This window comes from Sprattus sprattus (assembly GCF_963457725.1).
Source record: "Sprattus sprattus genome assembly, chromosome: 8".
NCBI lineage: Eukaryota > Metazoa > Chordata > Actinopteri > Clupeiformes > Clupeidae > Sprattus > Sprattus sprattus.
Genome location: NC_137927.1, coordinates 1180738 through 1208049, shown reverse-complemented (window position 1 = coordinate 1208049; position 27312 = coordinate 1180738). Strand labels below are relative to the sequence as shown.

At 40.3% G+C, this 27312-nt stretch overlaps 1 protein-coding gene across 1 annotated transcript; it reads left to right on the top strand.

Annotated features, from left to right (window-relative positions):
• Positions 1 to 224: 224 nt before the first annotated feature.
• gnao1b (guanine nucleotide binding protein (G protein), alpha activating activity polypeptide O, b) lies at positions 225 to 27312 on the top strand (the record flags this gene model as incomplete). Its single annotated transcript, XM_080844040.1, has 8 exons — positions 225 to 342; positions 455 to 497; positions 8282 to 8423; positions 10719 to 10879; positions 25622 to 25750; positions 26016 to 26145; positions 26413 to 26566; positions 27125 to 27312. The coding sequence occupies 8 exons, from the start codon at positions 225 to 227 to the stop codon at positions 27310 to 27312; spliced, it is 1065 nt and encodes a 354-aa protein (XP_080700166.1).

Sequence of the window (27312 nt, the reverse complement as noted above, 5' to 3'; positions counted from 1 at the left end):
CAAGCCCTGATCATGCTGGACAGCCCATCTGACGTCAGTGGGATATGACTGCACTTGTGTCAAATCCTCATCCCTGCTTTGATCTGAGATAGGTGGCTTCAAATAGAGCGCAGGAGCATCATCAGCTATCTCTTCCCATTTCTTCTTTTAAAGGATTGAGAATTCAAGACGGAGAAGGGAAAACTTGTGGCAGAATCAAGGAAGAGTTGGTATTACATGTTGCCATGGGTTGTACGCTAAGTGCAGAGGAGCGTGCTGCTCTTGACCGAAGTAAAGCAATAGAGAAAAACTTAAAGGAGGACGGACTCAATGCGGCTAGAGAGGTCAAGTTACTACTGCTGGGTGAGGGAGAGAGGATGGAAGGACCTGTTTATGTGAATGTGTGTTTCTGGGCACCAATGTGTGACTGCACCCCACTTCATCACTACCACACTGATGACTCTTTTTTTCATAGGCGGCGGCGAATCCGGCAAAAGCACCATTGTCAAACAGATGAAGTAAGTGTCTATAATATTACAATATTAAGTCATTGGGATGTGGTACCTGGGACGGTTTGAGAGTGATTGGGATGTGGTACCTGGGGGTGTTTGAGAGTGGTAAATAGCGCTGTTTTGTAGTCTAAAATGCTTTTCACACGGCTGGTACTGATAGCAATAATTCTCTGTAAAATGGATGTCTCAGTGTATCTGCATGTACAAGGATCCCGCATTAATCTTAATGGGGAGCTTTTAGAGCCTAATCTGCAGCTGGACTATAAGCAGGCTGTAATGTACTCATTGCACATATACTATACATACAGATTTACTACATATTCATGTTTGCACAACCTGAACTGCTAGTAAGTGTACACAACCTTTTAAATGCACACTACAGCACAGAAAATAAATCCCGACAGGGCGGACAAGAAGTGCAGAAAAAGAATATAGTTGCAAAGAGTTCAACTCCAATTAAATTTGCATAGTGGTTCAAGTAATACATTTTTTGCCACTTTTTGTGTCATGAAGTATTAAAAAACAAACTATGGTTTTGAGGCCATAAACGGAAAATAATGATTTTTTATTTGACCACCCTTCTCTACTCTAATTGATTTTTTAATTTGACCATAGCTTCTCTACTCTAATTGACTACCTCCTTAATCTCAGCCTGAGTAAGAATCACCATGGCCATACTTAAGCAAATACATGACTCTGACAAAATCTCCATTTAACTGGTTACCTAAGTAATCCTGCTGGGTGCAATACCCCCACCTGAACTCTAGTTTCTGGAAGGGAAGTGTCTAACTGATGGACATTGTATACAAAACCAAAGCTTGTACTTTCCAATGAATGAACTGTTAGTAGTAACTCAGCTGGCGTGACATTTTTTTTTAATTACATTTTATTATAATTGCATATCACATACACATTATCAATCATCGATCTATTTTTTTACAAAGTAGTTGTAAAATCTACTTTGTAGCTTTGGATAACCAAAATAGATTTCTCCCTTGGGTGGCTTTGCTGTAGTTCAAATTATTTGAGTGTGAAGTAATTTGTGCAGGTAACCAGGAGTAGGTGTGTCCACACTCCATGGCTGAACTGAGTTTTAATGGAGTTTACAGATATGAAGAATCAGTGTTGCAAGGTCACATTGTTTACAATACAACCGATTTGTCCTACCGCATTCTCAGTGAAATTTACATGGCCCATTCTTCTCTCTGGTCCAGTTTGAACTGGTGAATACTGATCAAATTCAGTGGGTTGCTCCTCACAGTCCTCTGTCTGTCAATTTGGTGTTTGTACACAGTCGGGAGACGAGTGGCCCAGACTGAGCCATACACTATTCAAGCTAATCAATGCATGCTTTCAGGAGCATGGAAAGGAGGGTGTCTTTTTATTGGCTGTTAAGCTCAAATATCAACAACCAGAATTGCAGACTCTACCTTTAATGCTGTTTAGTAGGCAGCAGGCACTTCAATGTTTTCATGCTGCATTACAGAAGACAGCCTTCAAAGTAACAGGTAGGCTACATAACTAGCTCAGTCAGAAAACTGTTAGTATATGTCAATAGGATGTATTTATGTTAATGACATGGTGGTTCACTCACAAAATGCAAGAGACGTGGATGTCAGTTGGACCAACAAATCACGGACACCTGTGTCTTCAGCCTGGCTGTGAAACCTTAAAGTTATAATTTGACAATGTCAGCATCTCAACAATTAACTGTAGCAGACATCCACATGTGCATAAGAGTCCAGATGTATTGATAGTGTCGTAGTTTGATCAGTTTTGCAGTCTTTCAATAGTGTTGACAGCCTTTTCAAAGGCTTTTCTCCTCACTTCGGTTTCATTAACATAACCTCAGCCTTGCAACACTGCTATTGCAATACACTTTAAACAGATGTTCATCTCTTATTTAAAAAAACAAACTAAAAAATATTAATATGACGACAGTTCATTGCACTCAGGTAACAAGCATATGCACCTGCAGAGGTTTGAGAATTCCTGACCCAAACCAAAAAGGCTTTAAAGTCAGAACAATGCATATTTGGAAAATGTTTTTTCATATCTGTGCTTCATTTGATCAGGACATTATCGATGATCTATTAAATGATATAAAACTGCACGTGTGTGGCGGGTGGGAGGGGTTGCCCCTAGCAACAGCATAGGCCACTGCTGTGACGTGAGGCCAGTCCAGGTGTGCCATGGGATTTTGTGACGGCCATAACTTATTATTGCAATATACAAATATTACAATAGTTATGAATTCATTTCTGATTTACTATATCAGTAGGCTACTTCGTACACACTCATTTCCCAGTAGGCTACACGCTGTATAGGTAGGCTACCCTCAAGGTCAACTGTTCTATACTTGTTATTATCAATACAAAATATAATTATTTTTCGCTTAACCAACAGTCTGCTCTGACTGGTTTAAATGTGTGTGTTGCTGCTGTGATGTAATTTTTACAAACATACCTGTTTGTTGAAGTGTAACGTCAGTAGGATCTTGGAGAAATGTCGTCTCTAACAGGCAAGAAGGTAATGCATTTTTTTCAACATTGTGTGGGTCAGCCTTAGCTGGGGCTATTAGAAGGGAATCCTTAGGCCCTTATTTGTTTATGTCGCCCTCCACTAGGGGCAGTAGAAGGTGGGTTGTGGTTTGATGTGTAGTGAATAGCCATTGTGACCTGGCTTAGGGTTGACATGTAGTGACGTGGCATTAAGATTGAGATACTTCATATTAGGTGCTTTCTGGTGTGACTCTTTAGTGCTCTAGTGGCCACTTAGTATAATTCCTATTAGTCTTACCTCTTGGGTGGGCTTTAGGTGTGGCTGACCTATACTCACTCTCGCCCTTAATGTCTGCCCTGAACGGGGCTGTACTTCTGTTTCTTTATTATTTGTTTATTAGTGAATAGCCTGCAGCCACTACCAGTTACATAAATATATCACTTCTCACTTCTACTGCCTGCCTTGTGTAGGTATTCCACCTATCTCAATCGCTAATGAATTAAAATTATATATTTTGTACGCAGTCTCCTCCACTCAGTCATTTATTCATTCTTTTTGAATTAAGAACCAGAACAGGAGAATAGTGACCTTAAGGGGGGTACACCCAGTGTATACAATATATGCAGTTGTAGTGCTTTTAACATCTAGAGCAGGGGTGTCAAACTCATTTTAGTTAAGGGGCCACATACTGCCCACTTTGATCTCAAGTGGGCCAGACCAGTAAAATCATAGCATAATAACGCATACATAACGGCAATATTTCTCTATGTTTAAATCATTGGTAAAGGTAACGGGTACAACAACCCTAACCCTTACAAGGCCCTACAAGCTTTTCTTCTTAGCAAATCAAATAAATGAACAATGCCATAGTCCTGCAACTTCCAAACCGTCAGAGACAACACCAAACAATCTGATTAGCTGGCGAAATTCACTCCTCGTTTGCATAGGATTAAACTTCCCCCAATTTTTGTCATTCGCTTCGCCCAATTCTACGACACAATCGCCTGCCTCTTACAGAAATGAGGGGGGTATAGAATTTCACCTTGCCTTTGTCAGTTCCGTTAATCTTTCATCATTCTTTTTGAAGAGTTCAGCCTTGAGATCCCCAATACGGGTTTTGTCAAAATTGTCTGGCAATAAACATAAAACGTTTTTTAATCTCTGGTTTCGAGGCTGATCGTTATTGCCGTTTACCACCTGCTTGTGTTTAGCACTGCCAATAAAGGGAATTTTCAAACTGGGCCCTATTTTTTGATTTTTTTTGGGCCCAAACTTTTACCAAGGACAATTAACGTCTAGTTTAGAGTTAGAATGCTATAGTCTGCAACCGCAAAACAGCTATACAATGTGCATCTGTGTCGCCTTTCTGTTTTACTGCTGAGCTATAGCCAATCAATATTTTCATGCATTGGTTCTCTCTTGGTTAGGGCTACACCATTGTCAGAGCCGGCCCAGGATAGATATGACTATGAGACAACTAACAGGAAATATATACTGAGCATCTGACCAGGATAGAAATTACTATGAGACATCTAACAGGAAATATATACTGAGCATCTGACCAGGATAGATATGCCTATGAGACAACTTACAGGAAATATACTGAGCATCAGACCAGGATAGATATGACTATGAGACAACTTACAGGAAATATATACTGAGCATCTGACCAGGATAGATATGACTATGAGACATCTTACAGGAAATATATACTGAGCATCTGACCAGGATAGAAATGTCTATGAGACAACTTACAGGAAATATATACTGAGCATCTGAGCAGGCTTTCTATGTCTCTGGCCTTCTACATCATGGTCCCATTGAATTATTACTATAGGTACACAACACTATTGCAACAGCTGAAGTTGTACTTTACACAAAGACAGTTTTATTTGGCTGGTGCTACTAATTCAAGCTTAATTACTGAACTCAGACAGACCTCCATCTTTTGGATCTGGCACACCGAAATGACGCAAAGGTCTGCCCTGGAAGCCGCTTAGGTCTGTGCACACGTTATGAAATCACTAAATAAATGTGCTCTAGCGATCAAAAAGTAATCTAGCAATCAAAAAGCTTTACGGGATGTCCTTTGATGTTGTGTAAGAACCTGCAGTGCACGTCTGTTGCATTAGGGCCTATTGAATTCACAAAAACTGCTCCCCCACATGTTGAGTATTACTATCTAGTGAACAGTATGGTACTGCTGTATACATACTGGATGTATTCAGTACACCTCTATAATAACTTCTTCTCTTATTACTATTAATGCAATGATTTAAACATTTTGCCATCAGTTACATCAGTTTGGACATCATGTTCGCCAGCACAAAGAGGAAAACAGACGAGCAACAGTGACTTCTCAGGCAAAGTTAGAGCAATGGATGAACTGGTGTGGTGTGGCGTGAACTTTCAGCTATAGACACTAACCGCATTGAATCTATACTGCTATAGTGTGCCGTGAACTTTCAGCCATGGACACTAACCGCATTGAATCTATTGTTGGAGCCACTTATGATCTCCTCCCATCTCGGCAGAGCCTCAGTCAGTGGGTGGGTGCAGATGGAAGCTGCAAGTTGTGTTCATTAAAACGTTTTCTGTCTGGGTGTGAAACTAGCCTGACCCAGGGTCGCTACACCCTTACACCTAATGCTTCTCCGGTTAATGACAGGGACATGAAAGGTGAACACCAGGTATGTACAAACGGGGGCAGATGGGGAGAACATCAGTATTGGAGATTGCTGGCCGATGTCCGAGAAAAACCTCAGGTTCCACAGGGTATTGCTGTGCCTGCTGTGAGACCAGACATGATGTTGTAGTGTGAGCACGTTGTCTACTTTATTGATTTAACTATTCATTTTGAAGATATGATTGAGAAAGCCTTTGAGAGGAAGAAGCTAAAGTATGCGGAACCGGTAACGAAGGAACAAAGTCACCTTAGGCGCCCAAAGAAAAAGTAAAATTGAAAAAGTAAAATGGAGACAAACTAAACAACAGACATAGCACACACCATGACGGTAGAGAGATACACTAACGTAAGTGGAGCTTATAAGGCATTCAATAAACACATAGACTTAAGTGATAACCGGTACACTCTGTCACAATGGGCCAGTTCATTTAAAATTCACAGCGAACGTCTTAAATTGATATGCAAGCGTACTGCGGTCAAAGTAAGTACACTATAATAGAACATGGTATAAGTAAGTTCACTATAAACGTTTTTGTATTTACAAATGCCAGTTTAGATCCGGATACATTTTTCAACAGGGAAATCTTACTGATGAGTATAAACGATTCTTAAACACATTTAAATGTCTATATCTGATTAAAACACAATGCTCAAGGCTGGTACTGGTAGAGTTAGCACTTCACTTATTACAGGTTTTTTGTATTCTTCGGGTGGCAGTTGAAGGAACATTCATCTTTTTCTTTATGACTATTAAATATCTTTGCTTCTTCTTGGCCCGGCCTTGGACTGACAAGTGTGCAATGTTATTTGAGTACTCTCTGGTTCTTTGGTGGAGATGGACCCTTATGGTAATGTAATGTGAAGTGGATTGAGTGAGTGAACACATGGCCCTCATGGTAATGTTATGTGAGTGAGTGAGTGAGTGAGTGAGTGAGTGAGTGAGTGAGTATACACATCGGCCCTCATGGTAATGTTATGTGGATTGAGTGAGAGAGTGAACACATGGGCCCTCATGGTAATGTAATGTGGAGTGAGTGAGTGAGTGAGTGAACACATGGGCCCTCATGGTAATGTAATGTGGAGTGAGTGAGTGAGTGAGTGAGTAAACACATGGACCCTCATGGTAATGTAATGTGGAGTGAGTGAGTGAGTGAGTGAACACATGGGCCCTCATGGTAATGTAATGTGGAGTGAGTGAGTGAGTGAGTGAGTGAGTGAGTAAACACATGGACCCTCATGGTAATGTAATGTGAGTGAGTGAGTGAGTGAGTGAGTGAGTGAACACATGGGCCCTCATGGTAATGTAATGTGAGTGAGTGAGTGAGTGAGTGAGTGAGTGAGTGAGTGAACACATGGGTCCTCATGGTAATATGATGTAATATAGAGTGAGTGAGTGAGTGAGTGAGTGAGTGAGTGAACACATTGGCCGTCATGGTAATGTAATGTGGAGTGAGTGAGTGAGTGAGTGAGTGAGTAAACACATGGACCCTCATGGTAATGTAATGTGGAGTGAGTGAGTGAGTGAGTGACTGAGTGAGTGAACACATGGACCCTCATGGTAATGTAATGTGGAGTGAGTGAGTGAGTGAGTGAGTGAGTGAGTAAACACATGGACCCTCATGGTAATGTAATGTGAGTGAGTGAGTGAGTGAGTGAGTGAACACATGGGCCCTCATGGTAATGTAATGTGAGTGAGTGAGTGAGTGAGTGAGTGAGTGAACACATGGGCCCTCATGGTAATATGATGTAATATAGAGTGAGTGAGTGAGTGAGTGAGTGAACACATTGGCCGTCATGGTAATGTAATATAATATGGAGTGAGAGAGTAAGTGAGTGAGTGAATGAGTGAATGAGTGAATGAACACATTGGCCGTCATGGTAATGTAATGTAATATGGAGTGAGTGAGTGAGTGAGTGAACACATGGACCCTCATGGTAATGTAATGTGGAGGGAATGCCCTGCCCATGCATCCTCTGACCACTCAACCCTTGTGTATGCCTGTGTATTCAACATTGTCCTTATGGTTTGATTTGGTTCTCGTCTAGCCTAGGGTTCAAGTTCACATACAACATTATCCCAGAAAAACACCTTAGAAACATGTATTAAACATCTTTACCACTGGCAACAGCAGGTTACTAAAGTGTAATAGCAATCCATTGCTGTTCCTGTCATACCTTAGGACTGGATTCTGGCAGAATTCATTTGGCAGGACAACAATTTTGAGCCAAATATAACCTGCTGAATAATGATAGTATTTGTAACTGTATTTAGTAAATACATTTGATTTGAACTGCCAATGCTTGAACTATCATTTCAAGTATGGGCTACAACCACAATTAATTATAGTGCAGAACATTTTTATTTCTGTAAAACTGCAGTGCAGAAAAAAAGTCAAGGATTAATCATAACAATATGTTTTTATTCAGTTCAATTAAACAACATGCCTATTTTCACGGATGAGTTCAGACATTATTATTCTGCCGTAGGCTACTCTAGGGTGCAGATAGCAATGGGGTCTGTGAAACATTTTGAGCCAATGCTAATGTTAATAAAGTATTTGGGAACAAAATGAATGTATTGTATCTATTTTGATGTGTGTAGGATCATCCATGAAGATGGATTCACTGGTGATGATGTCAAACAGTTCCAGTCAGTCGTCTACAGCAACACACTTCAAAGTCTGGCGACTATACTGCGTGCCATGGAGACGCTCAACATCGAGTATGCTGACAAGGAGCGTGCCGTAAGTACAAAGATGTCATTTGTCCTTAACTGTAAAATGTTTGATGAGTGGCATAGATAATAACACCTGTGGAAGTTTATTCAATATCATATCAATTACAACATATGTATGTTTCTGTTGTAACTAGTGCTGTCAAATGATTACAATATTTAATCGCGATTAATCACATTTTTGTCATAGTTAACTCAAAATGAATCGCGATTAATCGTAAATGTATTAATCGCAAATTTTTATCTATTCTAAATGTCCCTTCAATATTTTTTTTTTTTTAATGCGGTACAAAATAAAATTATAAAATGCACATTTCAGATAAACAAGGACTCAGCCTATAGTGCAGTTAAACCATGGCTTAATATTTGATTTTTTTCAAGTTTGTTGTGAACAAAGAAGTCAGGCCTCTTATTTCAAAAACAATGAACCATAACAGTTAGGTTACCAATAAAAGGTAAGCCTACTACTTCTGTGCTTTCAGCCAGCTGCCTGTTGACATTTTCAGACAACAGTGAAGCTCACTTTTTTTGCACAACACAACTTTTAAAGGTAAACGTTCTATTCAGAAGCTTTTTATCATCCATTTCGCCGTATCGCGCTCACCATTCACTCAAACGTATCGTTAGCCTACTACACAGTTTGGGAGAGCAAAAAGAAGTTTTTTTTTTAACAACGCGTTAATCGCGCGTTAAAAAAAATTACGGCGTTAAACTGGGCTTGCATTAACGCCGTTAATAACGTGTTAAACTGACAGCACTAGTTGTAACTCAACTGGTAGTTACAAAAGACAGATGAATACGAATTTTGTATTTTATTTTGTGAAAACCCATTCATTGTGTTAAAATGCTTACTATAAAAACGACATATTGATGTCCATGTCGGGCTGGCAATCTATATTTGAAAATAAGGCCACACGGTGGCGCTAGAGGTTGTTATATTGTTATGTTATTATATTTTCATCTGCAGTTCTGGCGCCATTTACCCAAACATTCTAGATACTCAGATAGATAGATCGATCGATGTGTTAGAGCAGCAATTATCACAAAACACATATAGCCTACACAAAATCACAAAAGTACAAACTACAATACTACTAGATACAAAAAAAGAAACAATTGCATTGTGCATTGCAACTCATAATGCTATTGGGGAATGACTGTAGTGATCCTTATTACACTACAAGTCCACAAGTCAGTCACAAAGTAGAAGAAGGTTTAACTTTGCCAGCTGTAATATATTTTGGAATTATATATCATTATTATTATTGTTGTTGTTGTCCTCATCAATTGTTATCCTATGAGTCTTGTTATTTATCTTCTTGCTTTAACTGACAGGCCACCCTGTCCCACTTTCAACATGCCCTAGTTGCTCACGAAAGTAAAAATGCTTGTCAACCAACACAGTTAAAAAAGCCCAGTTTTCTTGAACAACTTATCCTACTAGCTAATGAACTAGAAATATTGTAGCCTTTAAAAATGCTGTTGCACGACACATTCTGAATACCGACTGACTGATCTAGTTGCTAGCTCCCTCCAAGGTATCTCCCTCCCCAAATGTCTGTCACTCCTTTTTTCTGCTTCTTCAGATCTTCATCTCAATCCTGTGCCTTGACACGTTATGTGCTACACATAAAACATATACGCCTTTTAAGCTGCCAGTCAATTTTGATGGCCTTGATGGTTTTATTGGAAATTTCTAGTTCAAAGTTCAAAAGATGCTATTTAACAATAGTATTTTAATTTTAATACACTTCTTTCGTGTTGATTTTACATTTTAATATCTTTTGTTACAAGCTTCAGTGTTAAGAAGTCTAAAAAGCTACTAATTGCGATTCATCACAGCAAACTTTGCAATTAATTAAGGTTATGGATTGATTGACAGCACTAATAGAAACATAATGCCTGCCTACACAGCTTTGATGCTTGGTCCTCAAATAATAATAATAAAAGGTGGAAACACTCAGGGTGACAGTGCAGCTTCACTGCTTGGCCCCCAATGATAATTAGGTGAAAGAAGGAAGCATGTAGTGCATTGCAGTGATCTACACTATAAATATGGACACCAGTTGTATGGGTGATATGGAACTTACTGAGCTGTGTATGTGTGTCTATGGATGATATGGAACTAACTAAGCTGTGTATATGTGTCTATGGGTGTATGTGTGATATGTAACTTACTGAGCTGTGTTTGTGTGTCTATGGGTGATATGGAACTAACTAAGCTGTGTATATGTGTCTATGGGTGTATGTGTGATATGTAACTTACTGAGCTGTGTACGTGTGTCTATGTGTGTATTTCTTACAGAGTGATAGCAAGATGGTCTTAGATGTGGTGACTCGTATGGAGGACACAGAGCCATTCTCTGCTGAGTTGCTGGGAGCGACGATCCGCCTTTGGAGCGATGCTGGAACTCAGGCATGCTTCAGTCGAGCAAATGAGTTTCAGCTAAATGACTCAGCTCAGTAGTAAGGAAACCCCCATGCACTCTTCCACTTTAGTATACTCAGGCATCTCAGTTACATTCAAATCTCTTTCACTGCACAGACCTCACATTGCAAGGCTTGATACACAGTCCGTTTACAACATCTGGGTACCCCAGCCAAAGCTAGAGATGCACTTCTGCAAGAGAATGAGAAGTTTTATTCCTCAGCAGTCATAGAAGATCACTAACAGTAACCACAGAGATCAGATATGGGAATGATAACCCTCTGGAGTTAAAGATATTATTTTACGTTTTGCCATAGCCTGCCTTGCTCTATTGTACCACAAGTCATTCATGTTTCTGGTTTCATGTGTTTAGTATCATTTGCAGAACCTCTGCTTTTATAAATCATAAAATTGTAAACTTCAATGTACTACAGGTGCATCTCAATATATTAGAATATCATCAAAAAGTTGATTTATTTCAGTAATTCTATTCAAAAAGTGAAACTCATATATTATATAGATTCATTTCACACAGACTGATATATTTCAAGTGATTATTTCTTTTAAATTTGATCATTATAACTGACAGCTTGTGAAAACCCAAAATTCAGTATCTCAGAAAATTAGAATATTACTGACGACCGATAGAAAAAAGGATTTTTAACACAGAAATGTTGGACTACTGAAAAGTATGAACATGTACAGCACTCAATACTTGGTTGGGGCTCCTTTTGCATGAATTGCTGCAGTAATGCGGCGTGGCATGAAGGCAATCAGTCTGTGGCACTGCTGAGGTGTTATGGAAGACCAGGTTGCTCTGATAGTGGCCTTCAGCTCTTCTGTGTGTTTGGGTCTGTTGTCCCGCATCTTCCTTTTCACAATACCCTATAGAATCTCTATGGGTTTTAGGTCAGGCGAGTTTGCTGGCCAATCAAGCACAGGGATACCATGGTCCTTAAACCAGGTACTGGTACCTTTGGAAGTGTGTGCAGGTGCCAAGTCCTGATGGAAAATGAAATCTGCATCTCCATAAAGCTGGTCAGCAGAGAGAAGCACAATGTGCTCTAGAACTTTCTGGTAGATGGCCGCGCTGACCTTGGACCACACAGTGGACTAACACCAGCAGATGACATGGCACCCCAAACCATCACTGACTGTGGACACTTTACACTGGACATCAAGCAACTTGGATTCTGTTCCTCTCCTCTCTTCCTCCAGACTCCGGGACCTTGATTTCTAAATTAAATGCAAAATTGACTTTCATCTGAAAAGAGAACTTTGGACCACTGAGCAACAGTGCAGTCCTTTTTGTCCTTAGCCCAGGTGAGACGCCTCTGACGTTGTCTCTGGTTCAAGAGTGGCTTGACACAGGAATGCGACAGTTGAAGTCCATGTTCTGGATACGTCTGTGCGTGTAGGCTCTTGAAGCACTGACTCCAGCTGCAGTCCACTCCTTGTGAATCTCCCTTGAATGGGCTTTGTTTCACAATCCTCTCAAAGATGTCGTTATCCCTGTTGCTTGTGCACCTTTTTCTACCAAATTGTTTCCTTCCATTCAACTTCCCATTAATGTGCTTGGATACAGCACTCTGTGAACAGCATGCTTCTTTAGCAATGACCTTTTGTGTCTTACCCTTCTTGTGCAGGGTGTCAATGATCGTCTTCTGGACAACTGTCAAGTCAGCAGTCTTCCCCATGATTGTGTAGCCTACTGAACTAGACTGAGAGACCATTTAAAGGCTCAGGAAGCCTTTGCCGTTGTTTTGAGTTAATTAGCTGATTAGAGTGTGACACCATTGGTCATCAATATGGAACTTTTTCACAGTATTCTAATTTTCTGAGATACTGAATTTTGGGTTTTCATTAGCTGGCAGTTATAATAATGAAAATTAAAAGAAATAAACACTTTAAATAGATCAGTCTGTGTGCAAACAATCTATATAATATATGAGTTTCACTTTTTGAATAGAATTACTGAAATAAATCAACTTTTCGATGATATTCTAATTTATTGAGATGCACCTGTATATACAGTGCCCTCCACAAATATTGGCACTGTCATGAGCGAAAAGTTCCGGGCTAGCCAGAAGTTCCGGATGACGCAACAGAGACCGATCAGCTGTTTATCCGGCTAGCGAGAAGTTCCGGATGACGCATCAGACGTTCCGATCAGCTGTTTTGCTTTTTCACGTGAATGATATAGAATCTTCATGTCACAACGAACATTACTAGGGAATTACGGCGATAAATACGTATCAAATAACTTAATATCACCGATTCTGTTTATTTAAAGCTCGCTTTGGACGTCTCAAACTTAATTTGGATCAAGGACTCCTCCTTTAAAGACTAGTTTGGCTGTGAACTCAAAGCTATCGCAGTTGTTCTTGAACTTTTATTTTTATGTCCCGGCACCGTACAACAAAATATAGACTGACAGGACATTATAGGGCGACAATTCAGTTTCACTTTGAATGACGAGACATGTTTTATTTTAAACTCTGATGTAGAAAATGCCTACCGTATAGAATAGATTCGGTTTAAACACGGTTTATCAGTTGTCATGATCTTTCACACCAATGAACAGACACTTTTTATTGAGCAGATGGAAAACTTCTCCCGTCTTTTCAGAACGTCTAATCTACTTCTCTGAAAGAGTTTGGAAAACTCGTTGCAACTATTTCACACCACCCAATGTTTCATTGATTATGCAATTGCAAAAGATACAGGAACAGAATATTTTATATATGTGCAGAAATTAATTTACACGGTAGTAAATATCATAATACATTTACCCAATTAAAAGTTAACGTCCATTCTCCCACCTAGCCAGCCATCTTGCTCCATAAATAAGCTAACCTTTATTTGAGAACATAATTTAACTCAAATGTGTTTTACCAATTGAAAACTCTTTAGCATACATAGGTAAGCAACACTTAACCAGCACTTGATGGTAATACATATTTAATAATGTTTTTCCCCAAACAACCCACAATTTCATTATCGCTGTTACCGTAAAGGTAATAGGACGGCAGAGTCTTTTGCAATGCAATCACAAAATGATAGATTTATTTAACAATTAAAGTTGATCACAAAGTGATCAGTAGTTGTAATGTGTGGAATGTGCTGTGTGCATGTCGAATGTTCCAGAGTCATGAAATGGGACTCAGGTCACAGGGGCAGCTCCTTCGCGCTGGTGTAGTCGATCAGCTGTTAAGTGACAGTCCTGCCCACGATCACACCTGGAACCGCTAAGGGACACAGAGAAAGGTAGCAAGTAACAGAGAAGGCCTGATGACAAGCAGTGGCGGTTTTAGGCACGGGCCACCCGGGCGGTGGCCCGGGGCGGCACTTTTTCAAGTCACGTGGAGGGCGGCACGACCAAGTAAATAAATAAATAATAATCTGGGCCGCAAAGTGGTTTTCTACTATCTATCATATCACTGTGTGGGGAATTGGCAAATTGGCGCCCCCTGCGGCTGCAGGCGCTCCTGCTTGCGCCCCTGCTTGCTAAGAAGGTGCCATATGTGTGAAAACGGGCAAGGGGAGGGAGCGCGGGGGAAAAGTTAACCTCTGGGACTCCCAAGTGGAACAGACAAGTCGGGGGACGGGGGAGCAATACTATAATACAATTAGTGGGCGCAAGTCAATCACACCTCGACTTTCTTGCAAAAAACGCACATTCATAATAGTATAATTACAGGCCTATAATTCCTGCACGTTTTTTGTTTTTCTGAATTGTGTGAAATGGCTTATACAAATAGGTAATGTGTCACCAAGGTCGAGGTGAATTGGTTTAGTCTTAACTTCTGTAGTGACGGTGTTGGGGGATGGAGAATGTGTTGATTGTCGAGTGCAAAATAAGCACAGAGATGGATAGGAAAAGGCAAAAATCCGTCAGGTGCCAAATTTCGAAAAAAAAAAAGAAAAGAAGAAGAGGAGAAACGAGCAAAACATAAAGGTATGCCACTATGCTCTCTCTGTTTGATGACGGTATCCATGAAGTGATGAAAGGCTAATGTTAATTGGTGGTAGGCTATAACTCTTACATTTGTTAGCCTGCCATTCTGCTCCCTATGATTATACAACAACAAATCGGTTTTAACTCAACAAACACGAGATCTAATTTCGCGATAAGACTGTGCTTTGCAACAAAACTGTTACACGTTCAGTTTTAGGTTCATCATTGACGTTGGACCGTGTAATTAGCCAACGGAATGTTCATATCTTCTGTAGGCAGTTTCAAAGACGGAACATTTGCCATTTGCCTTCGTGACAAAGTATAGTTTTCCAGGAATAAGTTGAAGTGTGGCATGCATAGAATTCTAGGCAGTAACCAAGCAGCTAATTGTTCCTCCCTGAAATAAGTTAATATAGCGTTTAATGACAGATATTTAGCATGTAGGCAGTAAGGGCATGTTTATTCCCATTGATTATTTAAACTTCTCTGTAAAGGATTTGTGCAATTGTGCAATTGGGGGGGGGGGGGGGCGCTCAGAGGGGGCCTCGCCCGGGGCGTATTAACCTGTAGAACCGCCACTGATGACAAGGCTCGATCACAAAAACAGTAGATGTGCACTCAGATACATGGATGTGGCATGTTGTTTCTAAGGCCTGTTTTAATATAAAGCCCTCTCACCAACGTCAAGGTACAGGCCATAGAGAGGTTTTTTTTTGTTTTTGTTTTTGTTTTTTTTATGAAAAACAGAAAATCTAAAAATGCATCACTCAATATTTTAGCAACACCACCCTAATTCCCCCTATACTGTATGTATGATTGACACATAAAACTATTTAAACATTTTTTTTACCCAGTTGGCCACATCTTCCCTGATGTTCTGCCAATGAAAGCGCTGCCTGATCTTGGCCTCCATGCGCGCTCGCCCAAAGTGGCCTGCGTGTGCCTCTTCGAGGATGAGAGTCTTAAAAAATCATGGCAGATGTTTGTTTTTGTCAATTCCATTTTTTCAGCCCTCCCATTCAAAAGGAACAAATAGTACATTTTGGCCTGTGTCATGGAAGGAAAACTGCATACACCCTCTAGCATCTATTAAAACATCTTGAGGGGGTAACCTTTAAAGATGTGTTGCGAGAAGTCACACCCTCCTTTCACTTTTTCGTCCAAGACTATAAATCAAGTAAATCAAGTGTATGACTCAAGTGTATGATAAATCAAGTAAATCAAGTGTATGACTGATATAGGTCTAGGGCTTTAACTCATGTTAAAAGACATCTCGAGGGTGTATGCTTTCAGACGAACTGTTATGCTGCCTCTGTTTTAACTATATGTAACCATTCACAGGAACAGTCAAAGAGATCAACTAGAAAACACGTTTAGTTCGTTCTATCACTTCAGCTAGTCTGGTTTATTACAAACGAGAATGTATACATGATACAGGTGCCACTTAGTGATCACTATCCACGAAGCAGCATTCATCTTCGTAAATAACTCTTACCTTCTCCTCTTCAGACCTCACGACTTTCCTCAGATAGGACCCATCGCCTTGGTGGTATAACGTATCACCTGTGAATGAAAACAAATTGTTTCCCAAAGTGTCCATAAATCGCCATCAATGTCCTACTGTCTGTTGATAGTAATTCATTTTCTACTATATATTGGAAGAGGAAGACACAGTCATGGATTTGTCAGTCATGATCCAGTTTTATTCTTGAACAATGGTGGCCTACCATTGTGAGACAGAGCCTGAGCTACACTCCCCAGAGCTTCGCCTCAAGATTATCGGCCTACTCCTTGTGAGAGAGTGAGCTATATACTATATACTATATATTAAGGGGTGTTACCATGATATTCAAATAGGCCTGTAAAAGGTCGGGATAGCCTTCGCGCTTAGAGCTTAGATGTTACACTCATAGGAGGACTCAGGAGGGAGAAGATGTTCAAAAGATGGGTTTTTATTTCACCCAAATAAGGCACAAGGCAGTAAAAACACTGACAATAATAAATCAATATAAATAATACACTTCCAAAAGACATAGCAATAGGCAGAGCCTCAATACAATTATACACAATAAATAGTCGACTATAAAAATGACCACATTAGATGGTCTGATGAGAGCTCGTAAGGCATAGGCCTTATTAAACACGATCACTCTCATGAAACAAAAGAAAAGCAAGAAAAAGGACCATGTTACCTAGTCCATTGAGAGCACCTAAGACTTACATCTTATTAAACAGGCCACTCTCCAGAACAAAGAAAAAAGGCAAGTTTAAGTAGCCTAGACACCACCTCCAATTGGCTCATGCCAATTAATGAACGGCAGGTGTCATCGGCCCAGGCACCAACACCTGTGGCTCATAACAGCCATACTTAAATAAATACGGTCCCAAACAGCTGGGAAATAGACTACACCAACGTAGTTTAGGTTAGTTGACGACATTGCCACACATGATAAACAGCCATTGACAATTCAAAATATACCTTGGGTTAACCCGGATGTTATTAAGAGTTTGAGCTGACTCTTAATCGCGCCATGTTCACTTATCAAACAGACGCACGCAAGACAAGACAAGACTTAAACAACAGTAAGACAAACGCTTTGAGATATAAGAATATGAGGTATGATTTTAAACTAAATAAACGGAACATTTGACAAGACATTGAAATTGTGTGGTTATTTAAACAGAAAGACGTTGTTAACGGAACATGTAAACTGTACACGTATACGAACAAGCAACACACACACGCCAAAACAACTGCACCCAGTCCTGTACGGCAGCAGCCTGCAGGCTGCAGTGGCGGGTCACTCAGGTGCCCCGTCACAAGGCCCTTTTGTCTCAACCTGGGGGGAAGGGTGAAAGCAATCTCACACCTTCCCACCATGTCAAACCAGAGAGTCCTTACCTAGGTATGCTTTGTATGCTAAAAAGTAATACTTATACTAGGTATAAATAAGATGGAATTATTGACTATGGCATATCCTTATAAACTATGAACATCAAATAACCCTCCATTTCTAAATTATTTGTCTTGGATGGATGGATCGAGATGGTGTTATAGCTTTCCCAAGACTGATGGGCTGTCAGTACCTTCTTCCTGATGTTCTCGGATATCTCGTTTCCTCTCGGCATTGTTGATCTGTGTGGGTACACCTTGGCACTACAGTAGTTTGCTTGTTTTTTTCCCGCAATATTTCCGGCAGAGCAGACCCTCCAATTATTGGTTCTTAGGGTCAAAATTAACAGAAAAAACTAAAAGAAAAAGTATGGCAGACCATGTCAGGTTCAACCCATTTTTGTGACTTTGGCTCCCTGACTATTGGTGATGGTCTTGTTGGGCGTCCACTTCTAGGCAGAGATGCGGTCATGTTGAATGCCCTCCATTTCTAAATTATTTGTCTTGGATGGATGGATTGAGCTGGAATCTTTTGGAGATGGTCTTATAGCTTTCCCAAGACTGATGGGCTGTCAGTACCTTCTTCCTGATGTTCTCGGATATCTCATTTCCTCTCGGCATGGTGGATCTGTGTGGGTACACCTTGGCACTACAGTAGTTTGCTTGGTTTCCTCTCTCTTTTAATCTGTGTTGCCCAACCCTTTTCCTAAGGATGTCTCAGTTGATTGGTTTGCTGAATTGACTAATTAAGCACCCAAATATGTTTCACCAAATCTGTTACCTGCTTGACTTTACCAATTCAGCTGGGGGTTCACTTACTTTTGCGAATACAGTAATTCCATGATTCATGTAGTTTTTTGGCTACTCAAACAATTCCCTCTAAACAAGTACATGCAAATGATAAACATAAACCTGACATTTCATCTATGGAAAATTGGTGATGAAAATAATAAAAAAAAATCATGGTAAAACAACAGAAAACTCTTAACTGCTCAAGGGGTTCACATACTTTCAAGTGGCACTGTATATTGCTTTGAAGCTAAGCCTCATCTCCTCCCCCTTTTGATATTACAGCACTTCTGTTGCATTAAAACAATTACTCAGGGATATGCTTGCAATTGTTCGTAATTTTAACACTACATACAATGATTTTAACTTGGGTTAAATCAATTATGTGTAGGCATAAGAAAAATGCTTAGTCTTGTGGCTTGGGTGTGGTCAGTTCATCCTGATGGGCCATTCAGGGTCACAGCCAAGGCTGGACCTGACGTGTGAATTAAGTGGAATGTGTGAAAGCTATGTGTAACTATTTTGTGAATAGTTACACAGTCTAAAATCTAGCAGTCTTAAATCTGACCTTATCAAAAGCATTGTGAAATCTGGATTTAGAGAATCTTATGTCTTGAAACATGACTGGTCAAATCCAAGAACTGAGTTTCCACAATTTAATGTAACAATGTACAAATTAACTTAGAATCATTTCTAACTACAAACATTTTAAATAATGCTGTTTTTCCTGTTTTCACAACACCCGTTTTTGATCACAACACTTATAACCCCTTGTGACCTAACACCGTGAGCACTGATTGCAAGTCTTTTGTAGTCATGCCAAACCATCAGCTCCGGCAGCGATTGGCATTAACTACCCCCTTGAGTCTTACTGAGACCCAAGCTCTTCTGTCTTTATACAGGACCTTGCTATCATATTATTCCCAAGGTTAGGTAAGCAAATTAATTACTTACCAAGTGTTGTGCAAAAACCCAGGGTGTTGTAGGACTCTTACACCAGAGCTGAAATCTCAGCAATATCCAAGAGATTATCTCTCGGTCCGAACCTCCATCTGATAGTAATTCATTTTCTACTATATATTGGAAGACACAATCATGGATTTGTCAGTCATGACCCAGGTTTACCGTAAATCCTCAAATAAAGGCCGGGATTCAATTAGAAGCCGGGCTCCAGATAGTAGCCAGGGTCGTGGTCCATACGGACAAATAAAGGCCGGGCCCCGAATACAAGCCGGGGGTAAAATAAAGAAGCCTATATTACTGTAGCCTACCAGCATCAGTCCGTCGGCTCAAAGTAGACATCATAATTTAATTGAATGCATTTCAGAAATACATGTTCTCCTCATGTTTAATATTATATTATATAATATTGTTGGCTAATTTCATGGGCTGTTTGAAATAAAAAAAGACATTTCCCCACGTAGGACGACAAGGCGAATTTGTTATTGTTCATGAAGGCGCCTCTGGCAATTTGTTATGGTTTAGCCTAAATGCACGTATCGTATAGCCTACTGTTGTTTATCTGTAACGTTTTAGTTGGCTAGGTTACTTTTTCCAGAAGGGATCATAAAGCAGTAGTAGACTTACGTAACTTTGATATTAAATTCAAAGAGATGGTGTATGCTGATTGCTGAAGAACATTCTGGAGAAAAAGCAGCAAAGAAATTTGACTGACCCGAGACGAATGCAACAGGCTACGACTAGCAGGTGGATGTAGAAAGAAAGTTAGGCTGGATATCAAACCAGCTCTTTTCAGTCCGCGGTAAGCATATTAGAGTGTCTAGAAATATGATTAAAATCAAGGCTTTGGAAATATTTCCTCCGTGACTGACAGTAGAGACGTTAACTCCGATGTTTATGTTTACGTTGACACCGCACATAAAGCGCTACGCGATGTGCAGGCAGTGTTGAACGCATATGCAATTAATCATATTAGCCTACTGCAATTATGCCCATTATTTAAACAATACAATTCTATAACAGAAGATAAGTAAGAAATAAAGGCCTGCCCCTAATACAAGCCTGCCCTAAATAAAGGCCGGTGCGCTGTGCAGCCTAAGTAAATACAAGCCCCGGCCACAATTGGGGGATTTACGGTATTCTTGAACAATGGTGGCCTACCATTGTGAGACAGAGCCTGAGCTCCACTCCCCAGAGCTTCGCCTCAAGATTATCTGCCTACTCCTTGTGAGAGAGTGAGCTATATACACTAATATTAAGGGGTGTTACCATGATATTCAAATAGGCCCTTTTGTCTCAACCTGGGGGGAAGGGTGAGAGCAATCTCACACCTTCCCACCATGTCAAACCAGAGAGTCCTTACCTAGGTATGCTTTGCATGCTAACAAGTCCGAGCGGACAACAAGATGCGTCAACTCAACTCTGCCACCTTTTGGACACAGGAGGGAATTACAATTGAAAGAATGCGTTTCAGACAGACCGACCGACCGACCGACAGACGGACAGACATACCCTCTTATAGAGATGCCGGACGCATCTAAAAAGTAATACTTATACTAGGTATAAATAAGATGGAATTATTGACTATGGCATATCCTTATAAACTATGAACATCAAATAACCAGTCCCTTCACTGTCAAAACTACTTCATAACATAATTTCTGTAAAAAGCCAAGCTTGCTGGCTGTTGTCGTCGACCAAATAGTCCGGTAGCATTTCAAACACTTTGCTAGCACTGAGCTTGAGCTCTATCAGTAACCTGAACTCTACTCTTGGCACTCTGAGGTAAATTTAGCTAGCTGCTACTGATAACTAGAGGTGTGGAATTGCTACATGCCTTCTTAACTTGTAATACAGACTGTATACATAGCAATTACATATAACTGCTGGTGTTTTTATATACTTCGTTCGTGATGTTTTCTTATTAGCAGAGCAGTTCAAAATGCATATTAAGAGTAATTGAAGTAGTGCTAAACAATGTTCAAAGACAGCTAGCTTTAACCATCTCTGCTCTGGATCTTCCCGAAGTTATAACAATTAAGCTTTCTGTTCATAACAACCTTTAAGAACCACGTCGGTATTTTATGTAAAAATTAAAGCTATCAATCAAGTTGGCTTAAGGCGAACGATTATTTTTGGCACAAGCAGCTAATTGCTGACCTACCTTGGACACAGTAGGCTTTTGCAGCCTTCCTTATAGCTCTTTTGCCGGACTCTTCCGTCCCTGGCTTGTATCTGTCCTTAGTACCTACAAGATAAAATAAAATATCTTCAAATGATACCATTTTATACCAATTTTACAATTTTTAAACGATTAGAAATACGTGTAAATATGTAATTGAAGTAATGCTGTCGCTGTCTCTGTCGCTGTCAGCTTGTGTGTTCCTGAGGTGTTCCTGAGGTAAATGACAGCTTCTCGCGACTCGCATATGTGAACCGTGAACTCATAGCAACCATCATAGCAACGACGCCAAGATTCTTTGAGAAACAGCTGATCGGTCTCTGTTGCGTCATCCGGAACTTCTGGCTAGCCCGGAACTTTTCGCTCATGACAGCACCCCTAGTGAATACGAGCTAAACAGGCTATATAAAAACATATGTCTTTGCTGTTAATCCTCTTGGTTTTTCACTCAAAATATTCACAAAAATCTTACCTTTTCATTGAAGTAAAATTATTGAAAAAAATAAAAATAAACTGTTGACATTAAATAGATATTTTTCCCCAAAACATGTGTACCACAATTATTGGCACCCCTAGAAAAATCTTTAATTAAAATTTAACTGAAGTATATATCCAGTCATATTTTACATTTTTAAGTTCACCTGTTTGATAAGGAACTCTTATGAGGTCAGCCATGACTTCCAGTTCCACTGGCGTACAAATATGAGGTGACAAAGGTCAAATTCCATTAGTCATTCATCACTATGAGAAAGACACAAATAACACAATGACGATGTGCGACAAAAAGTTGTTGAGCTGCACAAATCAAGAAATGGACACAAGAAAATCTCTAAATCTCTAAATACCCATTTCCACTATCATGTAAATAATTAAAAAGTTTAAAGCGACAGGAGATGTTAAGAATCAGCCTGGAAGAGGACGTGTCTGTACATTGACCCCACGCACCATGAGGGGGATGGTTTTACTGGCAAAATAATCTCCAAGGATCACAGCTGGAGAATTGTAGAGGTTAGTTGAGTCTTGGGGTCAGAAAGTCTCCAAAACTACCATCAGACGCCACCTACCTCACCACAAGTTGTTTTGGAGGGTTGCCAGAAGAAAGCCTCTGCTGTCAATCAACAACAAATAAAGCGCCTACAGTTTGCCAAATGTAAGTCAGACTTTCAATGGGACCGAGTTATATGGTCAGATGAGACCAAAAAAAAGCTTTTTGGCAACAAAAATCAAAGGTGGGTTTGGCATAGACATATAGAAAAGCACCCACTACCCAATGTGAAGTATGGTGGCAGATCTTTGATGTTGTGGGGCTGTTTTTCTTCCAAAGGCCCTGGACATCTTGTTAGGATACATGGTATCATGGACTCCATCAAATACCAGCAGATATTAAATGAAAACCTAACAGTCCCCTCCAGTAAGCCTTAAAATGGGCTGTGGTTGGACCTTCCACCAGGACAATGATCCTAGGCACACCTCAAAATCAACACAAAAATGGTTCACCAACCACAGAATGAAGGTTTTGCGATGGTCATCACAGTCCCCTGACCTAAACCCCATAGAAAATCTGTGGGATGAGCTGTAAGCCAAGTCTACAAACGTTGACCTCAGATTCTGAAGGATCTGAAGAGATACTGCATGTAGGTATGGTCTCAGATCCTGTGCCATGTGTTCACTAACCTCATCACGCATTATAGGAGAAGACTCAGAGCTATTATCTTGGCAAATGGAGGCTGCACAAAACATTACATTAAGGGGTGCCAATAATTGTGGCACACATGTTTTGGGGAAAAATATGTATTTAATGTCAATGTTTTTTTTTCTTTTAATAATTTTACTTGAATGAAAAGGTAAGATTTTTGTGAATATTTTGAGTGAAAAACCAAGAGGATTAACAGCAAAGACGTATTTTTTGATAACCTGTTTAGCTCATATTCACTAGGGGTGCCAATATTTGTGGAGGGCACCGTAGATGTACCACACTAAAAACTGTAAATGTATGCGTTTGAACTACTGTACTCAATCTTGAACTATAGGCGGGTTGCCTTAACATCTCCCATCTTGAAAGTCCTGGAGAGAGCGGTTTTGGTTCATCTCAGACCTCTGGTGACCACTGCAGTTTGACCACAGCCCAGAAGTTGGAGTCGTGGAATGCCATGATCTGCCTGCTTCAGCAAGCCCATTCTCACCTGGACAAAGCTGTCAGTACTGTGAGGGTCATGTTCTTAGATTTCTCCAGTGCCTTTGACATAATACAGCCTATAATATTGCGAGAGAAGTGGAATTTTCTGTTGGGGCAGCAGCATCAGAGCCAGTGACACTAAGAAATGAGGGCTGGCTCTGTGCCACAGACTGCTCTGAAGCCCTAAGAGTTGGTTAGTCTGAAGCCCCTAGAGTTGGTTAGTCTGAAGCCCCAAGAGTGGTTAGTCTGAAGGCCTAAGAGTTGGTTAGTCTGAAGCCCCAAGAGTGGTTAGTCTGAAGCCCTAAGAGTTGGTTAGTCTGAAGCCCCAAGAGTGGTTAGTCTGAAGCCCCTAGAGTTGGTTAGTCTGAAGCCCCTAGAGTTGGTTGTTGAGATAACGATTATACAGAAGCTGCTCAACATAATGGACAACACTTCACATCTCCTGCACGACCTACTGGTTACACAGCAGATTGTTTTCAGTTGGAAGCTCCTTCAGCTCTGCTGTAATAAGGGCCACCACAGTCATTCCTGCCCACTGTGATAGCAATATGGAATGCCTCACCTCTGTGCTGGGAGAGGAGACTTATCCTCTGAGTGGCAATGTGAAATGCATATTGTACATTATATTTGCACAACCAGCCATCTTTAACTTTTTTTTCATTATGTGTAATTTATTAGTTTGTGTGTCTATATATACAGTATATTTGTAAAATACAGTGTTATTTTGTTACTCAAGTCCAGGAAATTGTGATTTCCCAAATTCCAGAATTTCCTGCGGGTTGCAATTTTCTGTTATTATTAATATTTCTGGAATTTCTGCATTACAGCAACTCATTTTAACCACCATTTTATGAAAATTCCTGCGGAAAATTCTCACAAGATCCTAGCAGGGTTGCAATTTCTCTTTGGAGATCAATAAAGTAATCTACCTACTTACTTACTTATTTACTCATCCAAAAGGAACTCCTTGTGCATTTGAACACAAACTTGCGATGTTGCGCTGTGGAGGGAAGGCAAAGGCAACCAATGTTCATCAGGAGAGCAAAGTCTTCAAGAGGGGGAGTAAAGCTGAATCACACAACTGAAATAGGCCGGTGCAGATCGAGTGGCTGTGAGATCTCTTCCTGATTCTATAGAGGGGGAACCAAGAAGACCTCAAGACGGAAGCCACAGAACTGAAGATTGTCATTGATCACACCCAAGTCTCTTGCCACAGAACTGAAGATTGTTATTGATCACACCCAAGTTTCTTGCCAGAGAACTGAAGATTGTCATTGATCACACCCAGGTCTCTTGCCACAGTACTTAAGATTGTCATCGCTCACACCCAAGTTCCTTGCGGTTTTAGTGATGGCCATTTGATTTTATGTTTTTTTACAGCATCATTTTAACATTTTTAACAAGCCCAAGGTGTATTTCTTTCTCTTATAGGTGTGGTCCCAGAGCATTTCTGTGGGATCCCAGGACCAACTTTAATTCAAAACCTGACGAAGGGCCACATTTATCAATGTTTGTGTGCAAATTGTCATAAGACCATGTGTATGCACATAACAATGGTTTGTGTATGGAGGTTTTTCCATCAGAATTCTCAAACACAACACATTCACAATGTGTTGAATTCTCATGAATCTGACTTCTTACAATGTAAGAGCCATTTTAAATTGCAAATATTCTGTGGATGAATTTGAAATACTCTTACATTCTCTAGGTTTATAAGGGTAGCCAGCTGATGTGTGTTCTGTGAACAAAGAGAAAATGGGACTGATATGCCAAAATCACGTGAACAATTTGCCGACTTAATCCCTTTTTGTGCATGTTGCAGTTACCTGGACAGCTTACAGCGGATTGGCTCCCCTGAATACCTGCCAACAGAACAGGATATTCTACGTACTCGTGTGAAGACTACTGGTATTGTGGAGACACACTTCACATTTAAGAATCTCAATTTTCGGTGAGCAAAATTTGTTTGCTTAATGAAAATAAGTGGAAGGCTATGCATACTGACAAAATATTCACGGATGACTGAATGTTATCCAAGAGTAGTATTCACTACAATGTCCAAAAACAAGAAAAGAGTGCAAATACAAAATATATTTTTATGACAAGTAGCACATAGTAATATGTAATTTATAGTATTATATAATGTAACACTACATATGGTGATGTATGATGCAGAGTGCAAAATCTTTCTAGATTAATTTTGCCTTGTTTGCCAGGTTGTTTGATGTTGGGGGCCAACGTTCAGAGCGTAAGAAGTGGATCCATTGCTTTGAGGACGTTACTGCCATCATCTTCTGTGTGGCCATGAGTGGGTATGACCAGGTGCTGCATGAGGATGAGACTACGGTAAGTGAAGAATCTACATCAACTCAGATACTGCACAAATCTGATACTGCGCATCAAAACAAAACACAACTCTCCAACCCACAGAAGATTTCCGATCTGGAGGCACTTTTGCTCTGCATGACTGCCTCATGTGACATGATAGTAATGGAAAATCATGAATACATAAATATCCTTCACAAATACACATACAAACATCAGTGCTGTAACCATCACTCATCTCTTTAACTTCCATCTGTCTCTCTCACATTTTTTATCTTCCTTTTCTAGAACCGAATGCACGAGTCGCTCACGTTGTTTGACTCCATCTGTAATAACAAGTTTTTCGTTGATACCTCCATAATCCTCTTCCTCAACAAGAAGGATCTCTTTGCTGAGAAGATCCCGAAAGCACCGCTCTCCATCTGCTTTCCTGAGTACACAGGTAGCACTCATCCCCTCCCAAAGACACCTAGCCACATTCACACAATAAACACTGAGTACACAGGTAGCACTCACCCTCTCAAAGACACCTAGCCACATGAACACAATAAACACTCATCCCCTCCCAAAGACACCTAGCCACATGAACACAATAAACACTCATCCTCTTTCAAAGACACCTTTGCCACATGAACACAATAAACACTCATCCCCTCCCAAAGACACCTAGACACATGAACACAATAAGGGAGTGGTGGAAAGTAGGCTAGTATCTGTGTCTGTTGTAGGGATAAAAATGTGTAATACTAATGATTATGTGTAACATAATGTAAGTGTGGCAACTGTGTCATAAGCAGATTTATGGACTTGACAACATCCGGGTAACAAAAAATAATGGTCAGCGTTGTTAAATAATACTTTGCTTGTGCTACGTGATGTGTCACCTTCTGATATGTGACCCGGGGCAACCCTCATGTTCCACACTGGTTTATGGACTTGATCTCTACATGTCAACACTGATTTATCATCAAGAGTTTCTGTTTTCATTTGTCTCTCTCAGGGTCTAACTCATATGATGATGCGGCGGCCTATATCCAGGGTCAGTTTGAGGGAAAGAACCGATCACCTAACAAAGAGATCTACTGCCACCTGACCTGTGCCACAGACACAGGTAACGTCCAGGTGGTGTTCGAAGCTGTGACAGACATCATCATTGCCAACAATCTAAGAGGGTGTGGCTTATACTGA